At 44.1% G+C, this 17,837-nt stretch overlaps 1 protein-coding gene across 8 annotated transcripts in view; it reads left to right on the top strand.

Moving 5' to 3' along the window:
• The window catches only part of Ric8b (RIC8 guanine nucleotide exchange factor B), a 97,550-nt gene that overhangs the window by 66,947 nt on the left and 12,766 nt on the right, over positions 1 to 17,837 (top strand). For 3 of the 8 annotated variants that reach the window (XR_002385772.2, XR_002385773.2, XM_021235106.2), the window contains exons 8-10: positions 7,274 to 7,418; positions 14,397 to 14,516; positions 17,482 to 17,565. Coding sequence is in view for 4 of the 8 variants with exons in the window: in XM_021235106.2 (XP_021090765.1) it covers positions 7,274 to 7,418; positions 14,397 to 14,516; positions 17,482 to 17,521 (305 nt within the window). In the remaining 4 variants the exon portion in view is untranslated. The remainder of the gene's footprint in view (positions 1 to 7,273; positions 7,419 to 14,396; positions 14,517 to 17,481; positions 17,566 to 17,837) is intronic. The other 5 variants (XR_001197311.3, XM_005083791.4, XM_040755192.1 and 2 more) reach the window with 2 other exon arrangements.

Below are 17,837 nucleotides of genomic sequence, written 5' to 3'. Positions count from 1 at the left end.
TAATATCTTTGTACAGATATCACATCTAAGCAGATGTGATCACTTTTTTGAAAAGCCACAGTTTTGTAAGATAGTTCAGAGATGAAACCCTGTCCTCAAAATATTTATTTATTTGTTCATTTATTTCCTTTTTTAATGCTGGGAATTAAATTTAGGGTTTCATAAATGCTAGGCAATGCCCCACCACTGAGCTATATTCCTGGACCTCAAAATCTTAAATCTTCTGTATTATTAAACCTCATTTCTAACTTTTTAGTTCAATCACTTAAATTCCTATAGGGGTGGAACATTATTAGCAATGTAATTGAAATGTTGTTATAATGTTGATGGCAGCTATTAGAAACAACAGGTGTCCTGTGCCTAAACCCACTCAATCCCACAGGGACACTCTTACGGTAATATTGCTTCCGTTTCATCTTCTTCCATGGTTTGAAAGAAGATCGCTTTGCATCTTGTAATCAGATAGTTACCGTAGTTCTTATATGTGTTATTACAATACTGGCTGATTGTATCTATGTATCTTAGATCACAAATGAGCTGTGTGGAGGCTGGGGAGATGAGTTAGTCAGCAGAATTGGAATAGAGGGAGAAAGGCAGGCAGGCAAACGAGCCAGCTTGTTGGTTCACATGTATAATCCCAGTGGAGAAGCAGAAACAGAACGGTCCCTTGGAGAAGGACCCCTGTGGCTTGTTGGTCAGACAGTCCAGCTTGATTTTCAGACTGCAGGACAGTGAGAGACCCTGCCTCAAAAGGCAGTGAACAGCATTCCAGAGGAATGACGCCTGAAGGTGCCTTCTGGCTTCCACATGCTCATGCACACACATTTGCACCTGTTTTTAAGAGTGTGTGGGGGTGGGTTTGTTTGTGCGTGACTGTGTGCATGCATGTGCATGTGTACATTAATCTAAACCCACATACATGTCACCCATTCACTTATGAATGGATGTCAGAGCTGGGGAGACGTGCAGCAGGAAAGCCTGAGTTCAGATTCTCAGAGCTTGTGTAAAGCTGAGTACAGTGCATAACTGTGGTCCTAGTGCGCCCCAGAAGACGGGAAGTGGAGACAAGACACTCTTGAGGAGGCAGAGGACCAGCCACCTGCCTTACTCAGCTGCAAACGAGACTTTAAACATACCCAAGGTGTGCTCATTGTGCTGTGGCATACTTGCCTACATTTGCACACACAGGTTTTCAGTAGTACTGTATTAGTAGTACTGTTACTACATTCGCACACACAGGTTTTCAGTAGTACTGTATCGGTAGTACTGTTACTACATTCACACACACAGGTTTTCAGTAGTACTGTATTAGTAGTACTGTATCAGTAGTACTGTTACTTTGACTAAGAAGATGGTTAGTTTTTATAGATTTTTGTTTACAATCAACACACATTTCTTGTGTACTTCTAAAGAATTCATAGATGAGCCAAGTGGTAGTGCATGCCTTTCATCCCAGCACTCATGGGGCAGAGGCAAACCAGTCTCTGAGTGCCAGGCCAGCCTGGTCTGTGGGCGAGTTCCAGGCCAGCCAGGCAACACAGAGAAACCTGTCTCAAACAACAAACAAACAAGTAAATACATAAATAAAAGATAGATAGAAACTCATCTATGACTGTGTATCAGCCTCACCTTGCTGATAAGTCAGTGCATGCCTTTGCAAGTGAATTGGTATCTAGTACTTATGGAGTTTTATAATACAACTGAACTCAGACCTAGCCCAGCTCAGCAAAATAATGTTTGTGGTTTTTTCTTTAATTAAATTTTGAAACTTATGTGTGTGGTCTTTTCAAGTACTAGAAATGTATAAATGTGTTGGAATAAAATCCATTCCTTTGAGGCCATGAGATGACTCTCGAGCTTCAGCATCTGAATTGGATCCTGGAATCTACATAGTAGAGGCAGAGACCTGAGGATTGCAGGTTTTCCTCTGACTTCCATGACACACACACATGCAAGCACACACACATGCAAGCACACACGCACACAAAAGCACACACACATGCAAACACACACATGCAAGCACACACGCACACAAAAGCACACACACACATGCAAGCACACACACGCAAGCACACACGCACACAAAAGCACACACACATGCAAACACACACATGCAAGCACACACGCACACAAAAGCACACACACACATGCAAACACACACATGCAAGCACACACGCACACAAAAGCACACACACACATGCAAGCACACACACACGCAAGCACACACCCACACAAAAGCACACACACATGCAAGCACACACACATGCAAGCACACACGCACACAAAAGCACACACACATGCAAACACACATGCAAGCACACACGCACACAAAAGCACACACACATGCAAACACACACATGCAAACACACACATGCAAACACACACATGCAAGCACACACATGCAAGCACATACGCACACAAAAGCACACACACATGCAAACACACACATGCAAGCACACACGCACACAAAGGCACACACGCACATGCAAGCACACATGCACACAAAAGCACACACGCACATGCAAGCACACACACACACACACACAAGCACACACGCAAGCACATGCACACATACGCAAGCAAATACAAGCACACACACACAGAAACTAAGATAAACAAACAAATGTGATGAATATTTTTAGATGCATCCATCCAAGAGTTATTTTTAAGCTAGACATAGAAGTACACTCGACTGTCAGGATTTCCATCCTCATGTTATTATTTACTTATGCAAATACCTACAGCAGCCAGGTTGGTAGTGATGAAAGTAAGTCACTCAGTCTACATGTAAAATGCCAGATAAAAAATGGACACTTTGCAATGGTTGGTTGCTTAGAGAACAGGGCTGGAGGGGCAAGGGGCTGCAGGGGTTGGAGACAAGGCACTGCTGGATAGCTACAACTCAATGCTGCCATTAAGGAACCGTAGACTATCGAATAACTTTCTTTTTTATTGTTGAAAATGAAGTCTTCTCTCATACAGTATATATATCCCGACCATAGTTTTCCCTCTCTCCACTCCTCCCTTTTCTCCCAGATTCACCCCCATCTTCCCATCAGAAAAGAGCATGCCTTGAAGAGACGGCAAAAACAAAACAGTAAAGTAAGACAAGGCAGAAGCCCTCACACTGGAGCTGGACAGGACAGCCCAGCAGGAGGAAGAGCCCCGAGAGCAGGCAGAAGAGTCAGGCACCCCAGTGTCCACAGCTAGGAGCGCACAGGACACCAGGCTAACAGCCACAACACACACAGGACCTGATGCAGACCCTGCAGCCTGTGCTTCTCACTTCAGTCTGTGTGAGCCCTGTTGATTTGGCAGGCCGCGTTTTCCTGGTGTTCCCCATCCCTCTAATTCCATGGGATTCCCTGAGTGGCAAGGGAGGGGGCCTGGTGGAGATCTCTAATTGAGACTCTGCTTGCATAATGTCTGGTTATGGGTCTCTGCATATGCTCCCAACTGCCACCAGAGGAAGCCTCTCTGATGATGACTGAACACGGCACTGATCTGGGAGTACAGCAGAAGGTCATTAGGAGGCATTTATTGATGCCTTTTAGACCAGTCAAGTCCTGTTTGGTTCTGCCCTGGTTAGGTTCCTGGTCCATTCAGGCTCCGGTGCCTGGCCATCACTTTGTTGAACATGGGCTCCCCTCATGGAGTGGGCCTCAAGTTAAATCAGACATTGGTTGGCCACTCTCACAAGTTCTGCAGCACCAGTGCCCAGCACATCTTGCAGGCAGGACAGATGATTGGTCAAAGGTTAGCTTGGTGTCCAGGTTTCTCTTTCTGTAGCCTTCCAGCACCGAAGACACTAGAACATTGGTGTGAAGGCTCCATGCAGGCACTAGCTCAACCTCTCTGTATGCAGTGAGCTGTGTAGATGTTGTCCTTGGCATTGGGCCCCGCTATCAGTTTGTCAAGAATGATCCTCTGTTAGGGCATCAGCCTTGGTTCTGGACTCTCCATGGGAGCCCCAAATACAACCCAGTAGTGCCACTGGCAGCCCTGCCTGCTTACCATAGATGGCCAGCTCAGACTTCACATCCTCCATTACTAGCCCTTATTAGGTCCCCTCATATATTCCAGGAAGTTTCCACTGCATGGGTTTCCATACCACCCTCCAGATGCCCCCCCCCCCAATTCTAGCTGTCTCTCCCCCACAGGTCTTGAACAGTTTTATTCATTTCCTTTAACATTTTTTCTTGGTCTCCTTTAAGGGATTTATTCATTTCCTCCAGTTGTTTGTGTTTTCCTGGCTTTCTTTAAGGGATTTATTAATTTCCTGTTTAAGGACCTCTGTCATCTCATATAGTTGGTTTTAAGCTCTTTTTCTTCTGCTTTAGCTGTATTAGAATATCAGGAGCCTGCTGCGATAGACTAGTAGGACTCTAGTGGGCACATATTGCCCTGGCTGTTATTAATTGTGTTCTTATGCTGGCATCTAGGCATCTCGGTTTGGAGTGATTGTAGGTCTAGGTACTGATTTCTGGATTTGCCTTTGTTGAGTGTATGTTTTGTTCCTTGATCCTGTTTCCTCTCTGGTGTTTCAGAGTGTGTTAGCCCACCCAACTGGTATGTTCACAGGGAATGTCTGCTGGTGCTGGAGGTGGGGGGGGCAGCAAGAAGTCAGGGGAGGACGGTCTGTGGGAATCACAGGAGATGTGGATGGGGTGGGAGGCACAGCTGGTGAACCTTTGCAGTGCTAGGGATGAACCTGAGGGATTGGGTCTGGGAGAACAGAGTGGAGAGTGTTTTACAGGTCAGATAACTTTCAGTTTCTTCTCTTAACAAAGCCAAGTTGAATGTGAAGGTGCTGTGCTCTGTGTTCAAACCACAAAGAGCAGTAAGCGACAGTGGGAAGCAAGATACAAAGGGTGAGGTCCTAGGAGAGACTGGGCATGGAAGGAATACCCAGTTGTCTTAAATACCCATCTGTGCCAGGCCAGCTCACTTCTGCAGCCAGCAGGAGCCAAAATGCTAACTTGTGGTCATGCCACCAACTTGTGTTGAACTGTGACAGAACTAAAATTTTATTGTCTCCTACAAAGTCACAGCTTTCTGGAAATCATGCTAGGCATGTTAGTAGGATAATAGAATCAGGCTTGAATTCCCTCCTAAGGAGTGGGTCTTTGGTCCATTCAGACAGCTGTTTGTTAGCCTCAAGGGGGGCCACTCTTGGACCACTGGGATTATCCTGCAAGACCAGTCATAGGTTTTACAGCTGAGTAGGACTGTTGCTGCCTCTCTTCCTTTGGCAGCTTGAGTAGCACCCTCAGATATGGTGACAGTCCTTAGAGAGGACCCTTCCGCAGCAATTCCAGCTTGAGTTCTCCAAGCCCTGTCTGAAGTGTAGTGTTCTCAGAAGTAGGGTCTTACCTTCAAGTTCTGGGAAGCAACCAAGGGCAATGGCCTGTATTGTTTTGGGGGTCCCTCAAAGGGAGGCTAACCATGCCTGATACTAGGGTTTCTGTTAGACTGTAGCATTTTGTAGGGAGTATTATCATAACTGCATGTGACATTAAGTGCATGTAAACCACACAAACACACACATACTCGTGTGTGTGTGTAAGCATGTAACATATATTTCTCTATGGCTTTTTCAAACATTCTTAGTTTTACTTGTCTCCCTTCCTCCACCTGTGTGACCCTGCATCCCAAGCTGAAGTCCACACACATTCTCCCTTCCTCCTCCTGAGTCCCTATCTGTGCTTCTATGAATTTTTTTAAGCAGTGGTGTTTTTTTTTTGTTTGTTTGTTTGTTTTGAGACAAGGTTTCTCTGTATTGCTTCGGAGCCTTTCCTGGAACTCATTCTGTAGGCTTTGAACGCACAGAGATCGCTTGTCTCTGCCTCCTGAGTGCTGGTGCTGGACACCAGCAATGTCCGGCCCCAGCAGTGGTTTTTGAGGTGAATGGTATGAGAATGCTATTTCAACTGTTGGTTTTATACATGAATAAATAAATGTGTGTTTTTTTTTCTACAGCTGACCTTAGGCTGTCGTTTTATGAACATTCTGCTCAAAGCCTTGAGTAAAATTGGGCAGTTTTTATTCTTGTTATATACATAATTGTGTGCCTTGACAGAAATGAAGTACCCCTCATATAAAGTTGCCAGTAATTGTTCAGTATACTCCTTAAAAATTTCTCTCTCTCTCTCTCTGTCTCTCTCTCTGTCTGTCTGTCTCTCTCTGTCTCTCTCTCTCTGTCTGTCTCTCTCTCTGTCTGTCTCTCTCTCTGTCTGTCTCTCTCTCTGTCTGTCTCTCTCTGTCTCTGTCTCTCTCTGTCTCTCTCTCACACACACACATATATAATATGTACCTCTGCAGTGCAGGGTTCTAGGGTACTCTAGGTACCAGTGCCTCGGGTGTGTGTGTGTGTGTGTGTGTAGGTGCACACGTGTGTACATATGGGCCCGCATTTGATATTGGGTGTCTTCTTCAGTTGTGTGTGTGTGCGCATGTGTGTGTGTGTGTGTGCAGGTGCACACGTGTGTACATATGGGCCTGCATTTGATGCTGGGTGTCTTCTTCAGTTGTGTGTGTGTGTGTGTGTGTGTGTGTGTGTGCAGGTGCACACGTGTGTACATATGGGCCCGCATTTGATGCTGGGTGTCTTCTTCAGTTGTGTGTGTGTGTGTGTGTGTGCAGGTGCACACGTGTGTACATATGGGCCCGCATTTGATGCTGGGTGCCTTCTTCAGTTGCTTTCTACTTTACTTATTGAAGCAGCCTCACAACTGAACCTGGAACTTGCTAGTTCCTAGGAAATGAGTGTCCGTCTTGCAAACACCTCTTCAGCGTTTACAGGGCTCTGACCTTACACCTGTGTCACAAGCACTTTTTCCCTGCACCGTCTCCCCAGCCTGCCCCGCCCCGCTGATGTTGTGTTAGCCCTTACAATTTGCTAATGTCCCTAGGTGTTCATATTTCTTATATATTTTCCTTTGTATCTCTTTAAGGATTAAAAAACTTTTAAATTGTTCATGCCACATGTGCAGAACCTCAGTCTGACCTTCATTGTTTTTAGTTTTGTTTTTAATAAGATTAGTGATCAAAAAGTGATGCATAATTCTTACTAACAGGGGCAGAGAGTAATCTGAGTCCCTGCTATCTAACAACAGGGTCTTGGGCTTCATAGCAAGGAGGATTGTTCGTAGGTAGTTCAGCCTAACTACTCTATGTTTAAAGGCCTCTCAAAGGGTTCTTGCCATTCTGCAAAGTGGGTCGTGACGGTATGTACTGTAGGGCTCCTGTCTAAAACCCTGTTGTGTTTTTGCAGTGGATAGTCTGCTGAAATACACTGGCTATGGGAATGCTGCAGGACTGTTGGCGGCCAGGGGCCTCTTGGCTGGAGGAAGAGGAGATAATTGGTACTCAGAGGACGAGGACACGGACACTGAAGAATACAAAAACGCAAAACCAAAGTATAGTACCAAGCTTCTGTTTATCTAAGCAACTGTTAGTGGTTTGTCTTCCACTTTGGTTTTCATTTCCAGTGCTTTCTCTTGTGAATTTGTAAGTTTTCCATCTACTGGTGTTTGTAAGAGACAGTTTCATGTAGTTAATGACTTCAACTGACTGAAAAAGGATAGTATTTCATGAAATGTGCTGCACTATTCTTTCAACAAGTTCATTACCCTCTGGGGCAGTAATTGTATTTGTTGATCACCAATTTAAAAGAGCATTGTTACTGCTTGCCTTCCCTTACATGAGGCTTTCTAATGAACAGCTAACATACATGCGTCCATAATATAACATACAGCTAACAACATCAAGGGTTGGAGTCGGTTATTTAATGCCTCCGTCATTCTCAGCACACTTACAGGTCAAAAAGTATTGCAGCAAGACGCATAGCTGCAGAACAAAAGACACTCTGCACTGAACAGTCACCAGACACACACTTACGAGCTCGGCCGTTAGCAGGCACCTCAGTGTCTGGGGACAAACCTGAAACATCGCTTAAGTCAGTATGTGCTATTAAGACAGTCTTGTTTTCTTAGGCTGTCACCTTTCTTCCTTTCCTCCTCCTTCCTTCTGTTCCTCCCTGTCCTTCTCATCCTCTCCAACTCTTATCCTTACTTCCCACTTTCTAGCAGTCACCTGAACTGAGTTTTACTGGGCTCCACAACTGGTTGTTAGTAAGGCACCTTCATTTTTAGGCATTGTCAGTGACAGTGACATGCTGTTTTCTATGGCCCTTCTTCCAGAGAATGATATGGTCATAAGTAGGTAACCAAGAATAGAACATCACAGTCTATAAAATCAAGTGTAGATTGTGTTCTGTTGACAGGATAATATTAAATTACCATAAGAAAAAAAATCACCAGTCTGTAATCAGGCAGGAACAACATGGCCTATTTCTTGACAAATAAGGTTTGAGTATGTATGTTATTTTTGGCATCCTAATACCCTGAGCTTCAGCAGGGTCTTACAGAGTATTACCTGAGAAACAAAGACTTTGATGGGGGAGGAGTGCTAGCAGTGACTCTGGAGTGATGGTTTTATAGACTACTGTCACTTAGATACATCTCTGTCAAGTATCTGAAAATAAAGTAGAGAAATTGTACATATTTAAGTCAATATTCTGAATTAGTCTTGCAAGCTCTTGTTCTCATTAATTCCATAAATTATATTTTCATATCACTTTAGCATGTCTTCTCATTTGAGACTTAAAGACATACTAGTTGAAAAAGTGCCCCTTTCTGTTGTTGGTGTGTGTTTGGGGTGGGGGGCATTCACCCCTTTTTGTTGAAAAACTGCCCCTTTCTGTTGTTGGTGTGTGTTTGGGGTGGGGTTGGAGGTCACAGTGCTGCCCAGGCTGATTGCAAAGTCATAGACTCAAGTAGACCCTCCCCCTGAGCTTCCCCAGCAGCTGAGACTTCAAGCACACAGCACCACAGCCACGAAGATGGAGATGGCATTAGCTATTTCTCCAATTCCAGGGCATGTGGGCACCGCCAGATAAGGTAGAAAACCCATAAGTGTTCATAGATAGCTGGTGTCTTTGGTTTCAATATGTGTGCTTGGTTCTGTCTACTGGATAGCCATCATAACGGCCGTGGTAACTAGAAAGTATTGAGTACTCAGGGAAGAAGGCACAGGAACACTGGGTCTCGCCCCATGGTGTAAGAAATGAAGGTTCATTCCATTGCAGGGGTGATGTTAGACCTCAGAAGGCACCTTGCGTGATCAGTGTGATGATATCTTAGCTCTCTGCCATGGGACAAAACCGTGCTTGGGCTTTGCAGCCTTAATGAAACTCTTCTCAGCTCTGAGACTTGGTCAGGGTCACGGCCAGTGTCAAGTCTTGGTCTCTGAAATGTTGCTCATCGTAAGCACAAATATGAATTTTCAAGTATATCACACCCCTTAAAATAGATTATCTGTCCTCTCAAGAGGAAAATCTGGAAGAGTTGTTAATGTCACTTTAAAATATATTCTTCCAGGGGTTCCTGTGGAAATGACAGTAAATAAAATACTTTGTCAACAAAGCAGCCCTCCATGTCTCTGGGGAATGACCCACAGAGCTTGAAGAGCTCCTTAGTAAAACTCTTTGCTAGTGTGATCAAACTTAGAAAGTGGGCATCTGAAGGGATTGCTCGTTTTACTGTCCCCTTTAGTATCAATGTTCCCAGGATCCCACACTCTGCTGCTCTATGACACGTCTATTCACAACAGTTTCTAGTATTAACTAAAGTAATGACTTCTCATTCAGAAATGTAAGTAGATTCTGGTTAATGTACCAAGGATTGCATGGAGCTTCCATCCAGGCGTTGAGACACAGTTAATTTTATAGCAGTCTCTTTTGTATGTCGGCGCAAATGTATTTAATGAGCTGGCAATGGCTCTCTGCAGCTCGGCGCGTTTAACAAAGCACACTCATGGAGCCCGGTTAGACCCACATCGCCATCTAGCTAGTCAGAGGCAGTCCTCTATCAAAGGAAGGAAGCCAACTGGGTAAACTCCTTTTCATGTGCTTTGTAGCCCTCGCTGGCAAGGAACTCGCAATGCAGGTTAGGTCAGGCTGGCTTCAGACTCACAGAGGTCCACCTGCCTCAGCCTCTCAAGCGCTGGGATTAAAGAAGTGTGCCAGCACATCCAACCAGATTTTAATTTTATACTGCTTTCTTTTATGTCTCTGAGCATAGAGCCCCTTGAGAACTCATGTGGTTTACATCATTCTAAGCACTGGCAGAAAGATGTATGTTTTGGCTTACTTTAAGTTTTCAGGCCTTGACTTTCAGGTTAGGTACCTAGGCATCCAGAGGTGTCTTACTGGGCTGCTTTATAGAGAGGCAGGAGGAGGAGCAGAGTCAAATGTGGCCAGATCCTGGGGTGATTTCTGAGTGTCCGCGTGAGAGTATGGGGTTCAGAACCTTAGCACTGTGCTCAGCCCTCTGGGGATAGCTCTGAGAGCATTGGTCTCGCGTCCTATGACTGTGGCGGTGGCTGTCCACATGCACTGTTGACTCAGCAGAAGGCACCATGCTGAGTGCTCTCCCTCTCTGCCAGACTGTCATGCCGCTCTGGTCTGGTCGTAATTGTCTTGTTAATTGTATAAACTGTGTGGTCCTGCTATTTCTTAAAGTGAATGAGCCATGTAGCTTTTCCTCTTTGCCTAATCTGGACTGTGTTTGTACATGCATTCCTTGCTGACTGCCTTTGTCTCTATGAGGGTTTGACAGTGTCATGCATGTACATGTGAATTACAGTTATTCTTACCCCTACCTTTTCTTTTCTCCCTCCTTTCCATGCCACCAACCCTTCCCCACGAATCCCTTGCCCACATCTGTATCGTCTTGTTGTGTGGCCTGCCGTGTCTAACCAGAGCCCTCTATATGACCATGGATTTGGAACTGTTCCTTGCAGTTTGGTGGACTCTCATTGGGTGAACATCTGAAGATACTGACTGCTCCTTCTCCAGAGTCTTTCAGTAGTCAGTAGTTTAGCAACAAAGGTAGGGCCCCTTGAGACCCACTCACGCCTGACTGTTGACAAGGCTGTTCTTATCCCTGAGCAGTGCTGACAGCTGTAAAGTCCGCGGTGGTGACTGCTGAGTCATGCCAAGAAGCTCTCACTTCTGGCCTTCCTGTTTCCACTCTTAACAGTCCGTAAGCCTTAGAGATAGTGATATAATGAGCTCTTCTTTTTCTCAGCACTCGTCACCATGTATTGTAAAGAAGAGCAGTGTATCCTAAGGCAGTGTATCCATGGGTATTAACATTGATGATTAGAAGGAAGTAAGAGGCCTCTCCAGCAGTGCATTTTAAACTTACTCTTCAGTACCAGGCTTGAAGTATCTTGGAGATGGAGCCAGAAATCCAACCCGAGCAGTTTGCCCCCTGTAGGTGCTGCTGCTGTGGCAGGGGTACAGCCCCTCCCTTGCCAGAATTGAGTACAGTTAAGCCAGGTTTTCATGGAGTTCTTTTTGTTAAGTGACACTAACGTTGACTAGAAACAGCAACAGTAAAAGTGAAAAGAACTAAGGCAAGACTCAGCTGTGCTCACACTGTTGTGTGCCACAGCCCTTCTGCTGCCAGGCCAGACCTTGCTAGTTCATGCGATAGTTGTAAAAAAGAAAATCGTGGGCTGGAGAGATGGCTCAGAGGTTAAGAACGCTGACTGTTCTTCCAGAGGTCCTGAGTTCAGTTCCCAGCAACCACATGGTGGCTCACAACCATCTGCAATGAGACCTGGCGCCCTCTTCTGGCCTGCAAGGGATACATTCAGGCAGAGTGCTGTATACATAATAAATAAATAAACCTTAGGAAGGAAGGAAGGAAGGAAGGAAGGAAGGAAGGAAGGAAGGAAGGAAGGAAGGAACTAAGAAAACAACTGTTCTGCCCAACCTAGGAGTCACAGCACCACAGGACTCACCAGTGTGTCCCTGACACTTTCCTGAGGCACATGAGTGCTTGTGTTACTATCATTGTTTTCTGAAAAGTCTACAGGTGTGGTTCTTCAGATCACATCTCTGTCAGTGTGAGACGCCTGCTCTCAGGTGACAGATGAGTAGAACTATAGCTCATGTGTCTACCTCCACTTGTACTCTCCTGAAGGCCTGATCCCTGGCTTGATAGGAACTGTAACTGAAATAGGTACCTTTACCCACCTTGAAGGCTGGCTGTTAGGAGGTAGAAAGAGCCATCTGCTTGTGGAAATAATGACAGGGACACTGCATTTCCATACCTCTCTTATGAGAACCCTTGTTTAGTTCTCTTTGTTCTTAAGTTTGGGAAATACAGTGGCCCATTTAGCGATTCTATGATGGCCTCTAACTAGAGACCTGTTTGTTGCACCTTAAAGGGAGAGTACAGAGCAGTGTCTGAGCAGGCCCAGAGTGAGCCCGGTGTACCAAGGACACCTGGGGAACTTTACATGTTATCTAAGGTAAGGCCAGCTCTGTCTTTAAAGTTTCCCAAGTGATTCTCATGTATAGTCAAGACTAGGAATAAGTGAGCAAGCTGCATGTTTGCAGTGTACCTGAGTTCTGGAAACTGTAGAGGACTACCTGGGAACAAGTGGGCGGAGCCAGCAGAAGGCCCTCTAGGTCCCACTGTCTTCTGCTCACCCTATTCCCACCCTTTTTCCTGAGGAGTTCCGCATCGTCTGTCTTATGCAGTTTACTGGTGGGAACAAGGGGTTTCCTTGGTTTGTTCATTTGCCTTTTTAGTGATGAGGAAGGGGCATGCTAGGAATTTAATGCATGGCCTCACACCTAGTTCCCAGCATATGCTGCGGCCCAGTCCCCTTTAAACCTTGTAAGTTACTCGGGCTGGCTGAATTTATACTCCTCCCTTTGCAGCCCCAAGCAAGAATCTTAGGTATGCACCACTAAGTCCTGCAGAATAGATTTTCCTAAGCACAGTTCTAGTCACAGGCCTTATCTGAGAACAGCGGCTCAGGCACAAATCCAGTTTGCTAAGACTGCGAATGCAGACTCTTCCATAAGTACCTGTGGTCTGTAGCCTTTGAGGAAATAGCAAAAGAAAGGGAAATCTAATTTGTAGTAAGTGATAGTGACCCATGAGCTAACCCTTAAGACAACAGAGCAGTCTCAAATGGGACTGGACACTAACCACCAGTGGAGCCAATTTATTTCAGTGGCTTTAGTTGGCTCATACAATATTTTTTCTTTGGTTTACCCCAGGCTCCAACACCTCACAGTTTGTATTGATTTGCTTATCTTGGCCTAAGGTCTTTATTTAAAGACCTTAGAAAGTCACCTATCACCAGTGTGCTGTCTGAAGGGATGTTTTCATGTAGATCAGTAAAACAACCTATACTTGGCTGGTATAAGATGGTCTAACTGTAGTCGTGTCTTCTCAGCCTATACTTGGCTGGTATAAGATGGTCTAACTGTAGTCGTGTCTTCTCAGCCTATACTTGGCTGGTATAAGATGGTCTAACTGTAGTCGTGTCTTCTCAGCCTATACTTGGCTGGTATAAGATGGTCTAACTGTAGTCGTGTCTTCTCAGCCTATACTTGGCTGGTATAAGATGGTCTAACTGTAGTCGTGTCTTCTCAGCCTATACTTGGCTGGTATAAGATGGTCTAACTGTAGTCGTGTCTTCTCAGCCTATACTTGGCTGGTATAAGATGGTCTAACTGTAGTCATATGTCTTCTCAAGAATGTTTCAAGGTGTTGATATTTAGCAGACATTGGAAGAGCTGTGTTTTATTTCCCCTCCTCAGCAAAAAAGAAAAGACAGAAATGGTGTCAGCACTTAATAGAACGTTTGTGTAAGAAATGCATTGCTGTGAGCACTGTGCTGTGAGCACTGTTCCGGGGCTCTTACAGAAAGCACAGCACTGCACTTGACTTTGGTGGGCTCGTCAGCTCTAATCTAATGTAGCTCTCTTCTGCCTTTCCTTTTGCGTCTGGGTCACTCGTCCCCCTGGGCGGGTCTCACTGATGGGCACTGAGACTGTGGAGCAGATGCTTTCATTGCAGGTGCAGCCTTTGTGGCATCATTTGCCAGTTTTTGTTTTTCCCTCTTTTTTTTGAACATATTTGTTTTATGCTGTATCACAAAATGGATTTTTCTCATCTCACTTCTGAAAGTATTTGTCCCTTACAATTAATGAATAAGATGTGCATCCAAGGATATTTATCCAATGGCACCAACCAAATTTTTCATTTTTAAAAGCAGCCATGCCTTAAAAAATAGTTGGCAAGTCAGTTTTAATTCTTAAAAAGCTCATTTACCAAAGCAAACTAGTAAAATTAATAATAATAATAATAATCCTATAGCAATACTATATAATAAAATTACTATTAAAATTATTGCCAGTTTTTGGCCATTATACTCTTTCTTATATAACTTAAAATTTGGACCAGAAAAGTATAGAAAGAGCATAATTCTAAAACATACAGCATAACTTTTTTTTCTTTTTGTAGCATTAATCTTATCACTGGTCATTTAGAGGAACCAATGCCAAACCCTATAGATGAAATGACAGAAGAACAAAAAGAATATGAAGCCATGAAACTTGTCAACATGCTTGATAAACTTTCCAGGTATTGTATTCCCATCCATTTTTGCTTGGTTTCTAAGAATGTTCTATTTCTTTGTCTCTCTCACTGAGAGTTACCATAGAACAACATGGAATCCATGTCTATCGGAACAGGGAGGCCCAGGCAGCAGCAGCAGCAGCAGCTAGGTGCCGCCCACGGTGTTTCTACACTTGCCGCTCTGGGTGTGCGTCCCTGGAACATGTCAACACTTAGTGCTGAGCAGGAATTAGCTGTGGCTGTGCTATTAACCCACTAACCTCCCTGTCATCAAAAGAGTGCTTTGAGTTAGGGTCAGTCACTTTGCTGCTTCTTGTATTTTTGTTTCAGTCTGTTTTGGTTTTCATTTGAAACCATGGTATGCTTTTTCTCTTTTCCTTTTTGATGTGCAAGTTTGCAATATTGCTTTTTGAGTTGCTGCTGAAACCAAGAATTCTAAGATGCCATATAGTCTTCAGGAAGAAGTGAAAAGAAATGGCATAAATAAAGGACTTTTTTAAAGCAGGCACTTGTACTAATTAGGGGTTCCAAAAACAACCAGCCCCTCCCCTCCTGCTTCACACCTCCTTCCTTTCCAAAATAGCCTGTTTTGTAAATAGTGAAATCAGGGCTTGCTAACCAACAACTCTTTGGGGGCGTTTTTTTAGAAGAAGATGAGTGAGTGTTTCTTTGTGTTGGTGACAGCCACCATGTAAAGGTGAATCTCTTGTGCTCATCTCATTTCACATAACCATAAAGGCTGCTATTCATCCATCAAGAGAAATAACAATCGGAATAGAACAGCTAGAGACTAGCCTTGAGAAGGGAAGGGGCTAACAGGAAAGAATAGGTTCCATTTGTAGCCAGAGGCTTAGCTGAGCAGAGAAATGGATGACTGTGGGTTGACAGAATTATAGCAGATAAGGCTTTAGCTTTCTAGATGACAGTGATCATGTGTAGAATCTGCTTAAAAGTAGCTTCATTATCTACAAAGTATTCTAGAACTTGTTGACTTCTGGCTACTCCTAAATTTTTGTGCTTTCCCAGCATTTGTCCTGTTTGCAAATTACATTTTCCTTAATATTTTATATAACGAGTTTTTTCCAAGAAGGAATTAATAATAGTCACAGAGACTGTTGCTAGAGCAGACCTATTTAAGCAGAATAATAACCTCTATGTGAATACATAAAGATAAAATCTGCCCGCTGGGAAAAGAGTTCCGTGCTAAAGTACAGGCCCCTGGGTTCAGTCCCCAGCACCCTCCCCTCCAGAAAAAGAATATATGTAAGAATAAGTTGTATGTGCATGACAGCATCCAGATGGGTGAAACATGATGGTATAAGTAAATTAGAATGAAATCAGTAGATCCATCTGGTGGAAGCTAGAAAGGAAATTGTTAGCAAGGACTGGGGCAGAACATGTTAATGTTTAACACAGTAGATCACTCAGGTAGTATAAATTTCCTGTTGTGTCCATAGGAGTTGCTGGGAGTTAGCACAGATGCTGTGTAGCTGGTTCACGTAAACCTGCATGAGGAAATGCCCAAGCCTAAAACAAAAAAATGAGGAATAAACTGCCCAAGATAGTACAGTGTAATCTGGATCCTTGGCTTATTTATAGTTGCATCACCAGTTTCATCAAGTGCCCTATTAATTCACATAAAACAATTCTCGTTTGAATCTCAGAGGAATCTACATATTTTATACATATTTTAGAAGCTACTAATAAACAAACACATAAGTATTAACTCTGAAATGCCTAACTTCCACTTAAGCATATCTAAAAGAAAACAAAGATTCACCGAGAAGCACCCGGCAGGTGCCCGGCTCCAGCTGAAGGTGGTCCTGATGCTCACATGTCTAAAACAGAGCCAGTATGTCTGTGTTGACTTTGATGGAACCTATTTTGCCATTAAAGTTGAAACGAAAGTAAATTTGAGAATAGTCTTAAGCGGTGGTGACTCTTTGCATGCAATGTGGTGGGTTTTGCATTGTCTGCCTGTGTGTGCTTTCTAACATTTACTTTCTCTAATAATAGTGGCAGCTGAATGGAGGTCAGCAGTAGGCTTTCCAGAGCAAGAATGCACAGAATGGAACCATTCCTTCATGTGTCTTTACTGTTTGTTGTGCTAAATTATTCATTAGTCTTAAGCTTAATCTCTCTTTTCACTTTTTCTTATTTTTGATAAAATAAGAAAAAATAAGATTCCATACAGCCAAGTAGACTTAGGTTCAGTATCCTACGGGGAGCATTTATTCAGCAGCTCCCATGGGCAGGACACTGAGCTAGGAGGCAAGGGAGATTTGGAGATGAGTAAGGCTTTTTTTTTCTTTTGGAAAACTCATACTCTAGTGGGAGAAATGGCTGTATAATTAATTTCAGAATGCAAAGTAGAAATGGTGACAAGTTATGTGTTGAGCTGTATCCCCCAAGGAAAAGGACCAGTTCTCTCTGTCCAAGTGGTTCAGGGAGTCTTTCCCAGGGAAAGGAAGTAACCTACGGGCTGCTCATGAAGTCTAAGAAGTATTCTAGAGAGAAATGGAAGTGGCCGTTCATTATAGGGAGAGAGACTTAGTCCTTTTAAATCTTTGGACTTCACTTACTGCATCTTTCTTCCAAAGAGCTCAAGTGGCATGCTAACCTCACTGACCAGTGGGAAATACAAGGACCACAGAAATGCCCAAAACATTTCCAAGCAGGTGGCTGCTGATAATCCATTTTCTTTTGACAGTTTACAAAACACTCACCTGTGCGTGCTCTCTCCAGCTCTAAGAGAAAGAGGAAGTAGGAGCTTCATTTTGTAGAACTCCAGGCCTTTTCTCTGTCCACTGTGTTCCTGTGTCTATGTTACAGTGTTTGCTAGAACACTTCTTAGTCATCCTATCGGCAGCTTTTCCTGCACCTCAAAAAGAAAGGCATGTGAGTGAAGGATAGGATTGGAGGTGATGTGGCCAAGGCATGGACACTGGACACTTCCTTTTTTCATCCGTAGGAGAGCAGATGTGAAGGACCAGCCCCACGATGGTGGTTAGCAACAGCGGCCCGTGCCAAAGCACTTACCAAAGTGATTACTAAGGTTGGTCAGCCAAGTACTATTCCTGAGCCTGGTGTAGGCTGTAGATGTCACTCCTGTGAAACTTGAGAGGTCATATTTCCATCTCACCTTCACGCTAGACACAGCTCTGAAGAGTCCATGTCCCCAGCATCTTTATCCCAGCGAGGATAGCGAGGTGGCGAGGAAACTAGTGCTTAGAAGCTTCCCATGGAGAATGGCCGGAGTAGCATCCTCAGTGATGTTAGGTCTGTCTGTGTTAGCTGTTTCTAGTTCTTTGTGCCTCTGGAGGCTTC

The sequence above is a fragment of the Mesocricetus auratus genome, unplaced genomic scaffold (genome assembly GCF_017639785.1).
Source record: "Mesocricetus auratus isolate SY011 unplaced genomic scaffold, BCM_Maur_2.0 Super-Scaffold_100011, whole genome shotgun sequence".
In the NCBI taxonomy this organism is placed as follows: domain Eukaryota; kingdom Metazoa; phylum Chordata; class Mammalia; order Rodentia; family Cricetidae; genus Mesocricetus; species Mesocricetus auratus.
Note: the sequence above shows the minus strand (reverse complement) of the source record. Positions and strands in the feature narration are given on the sequence as shown.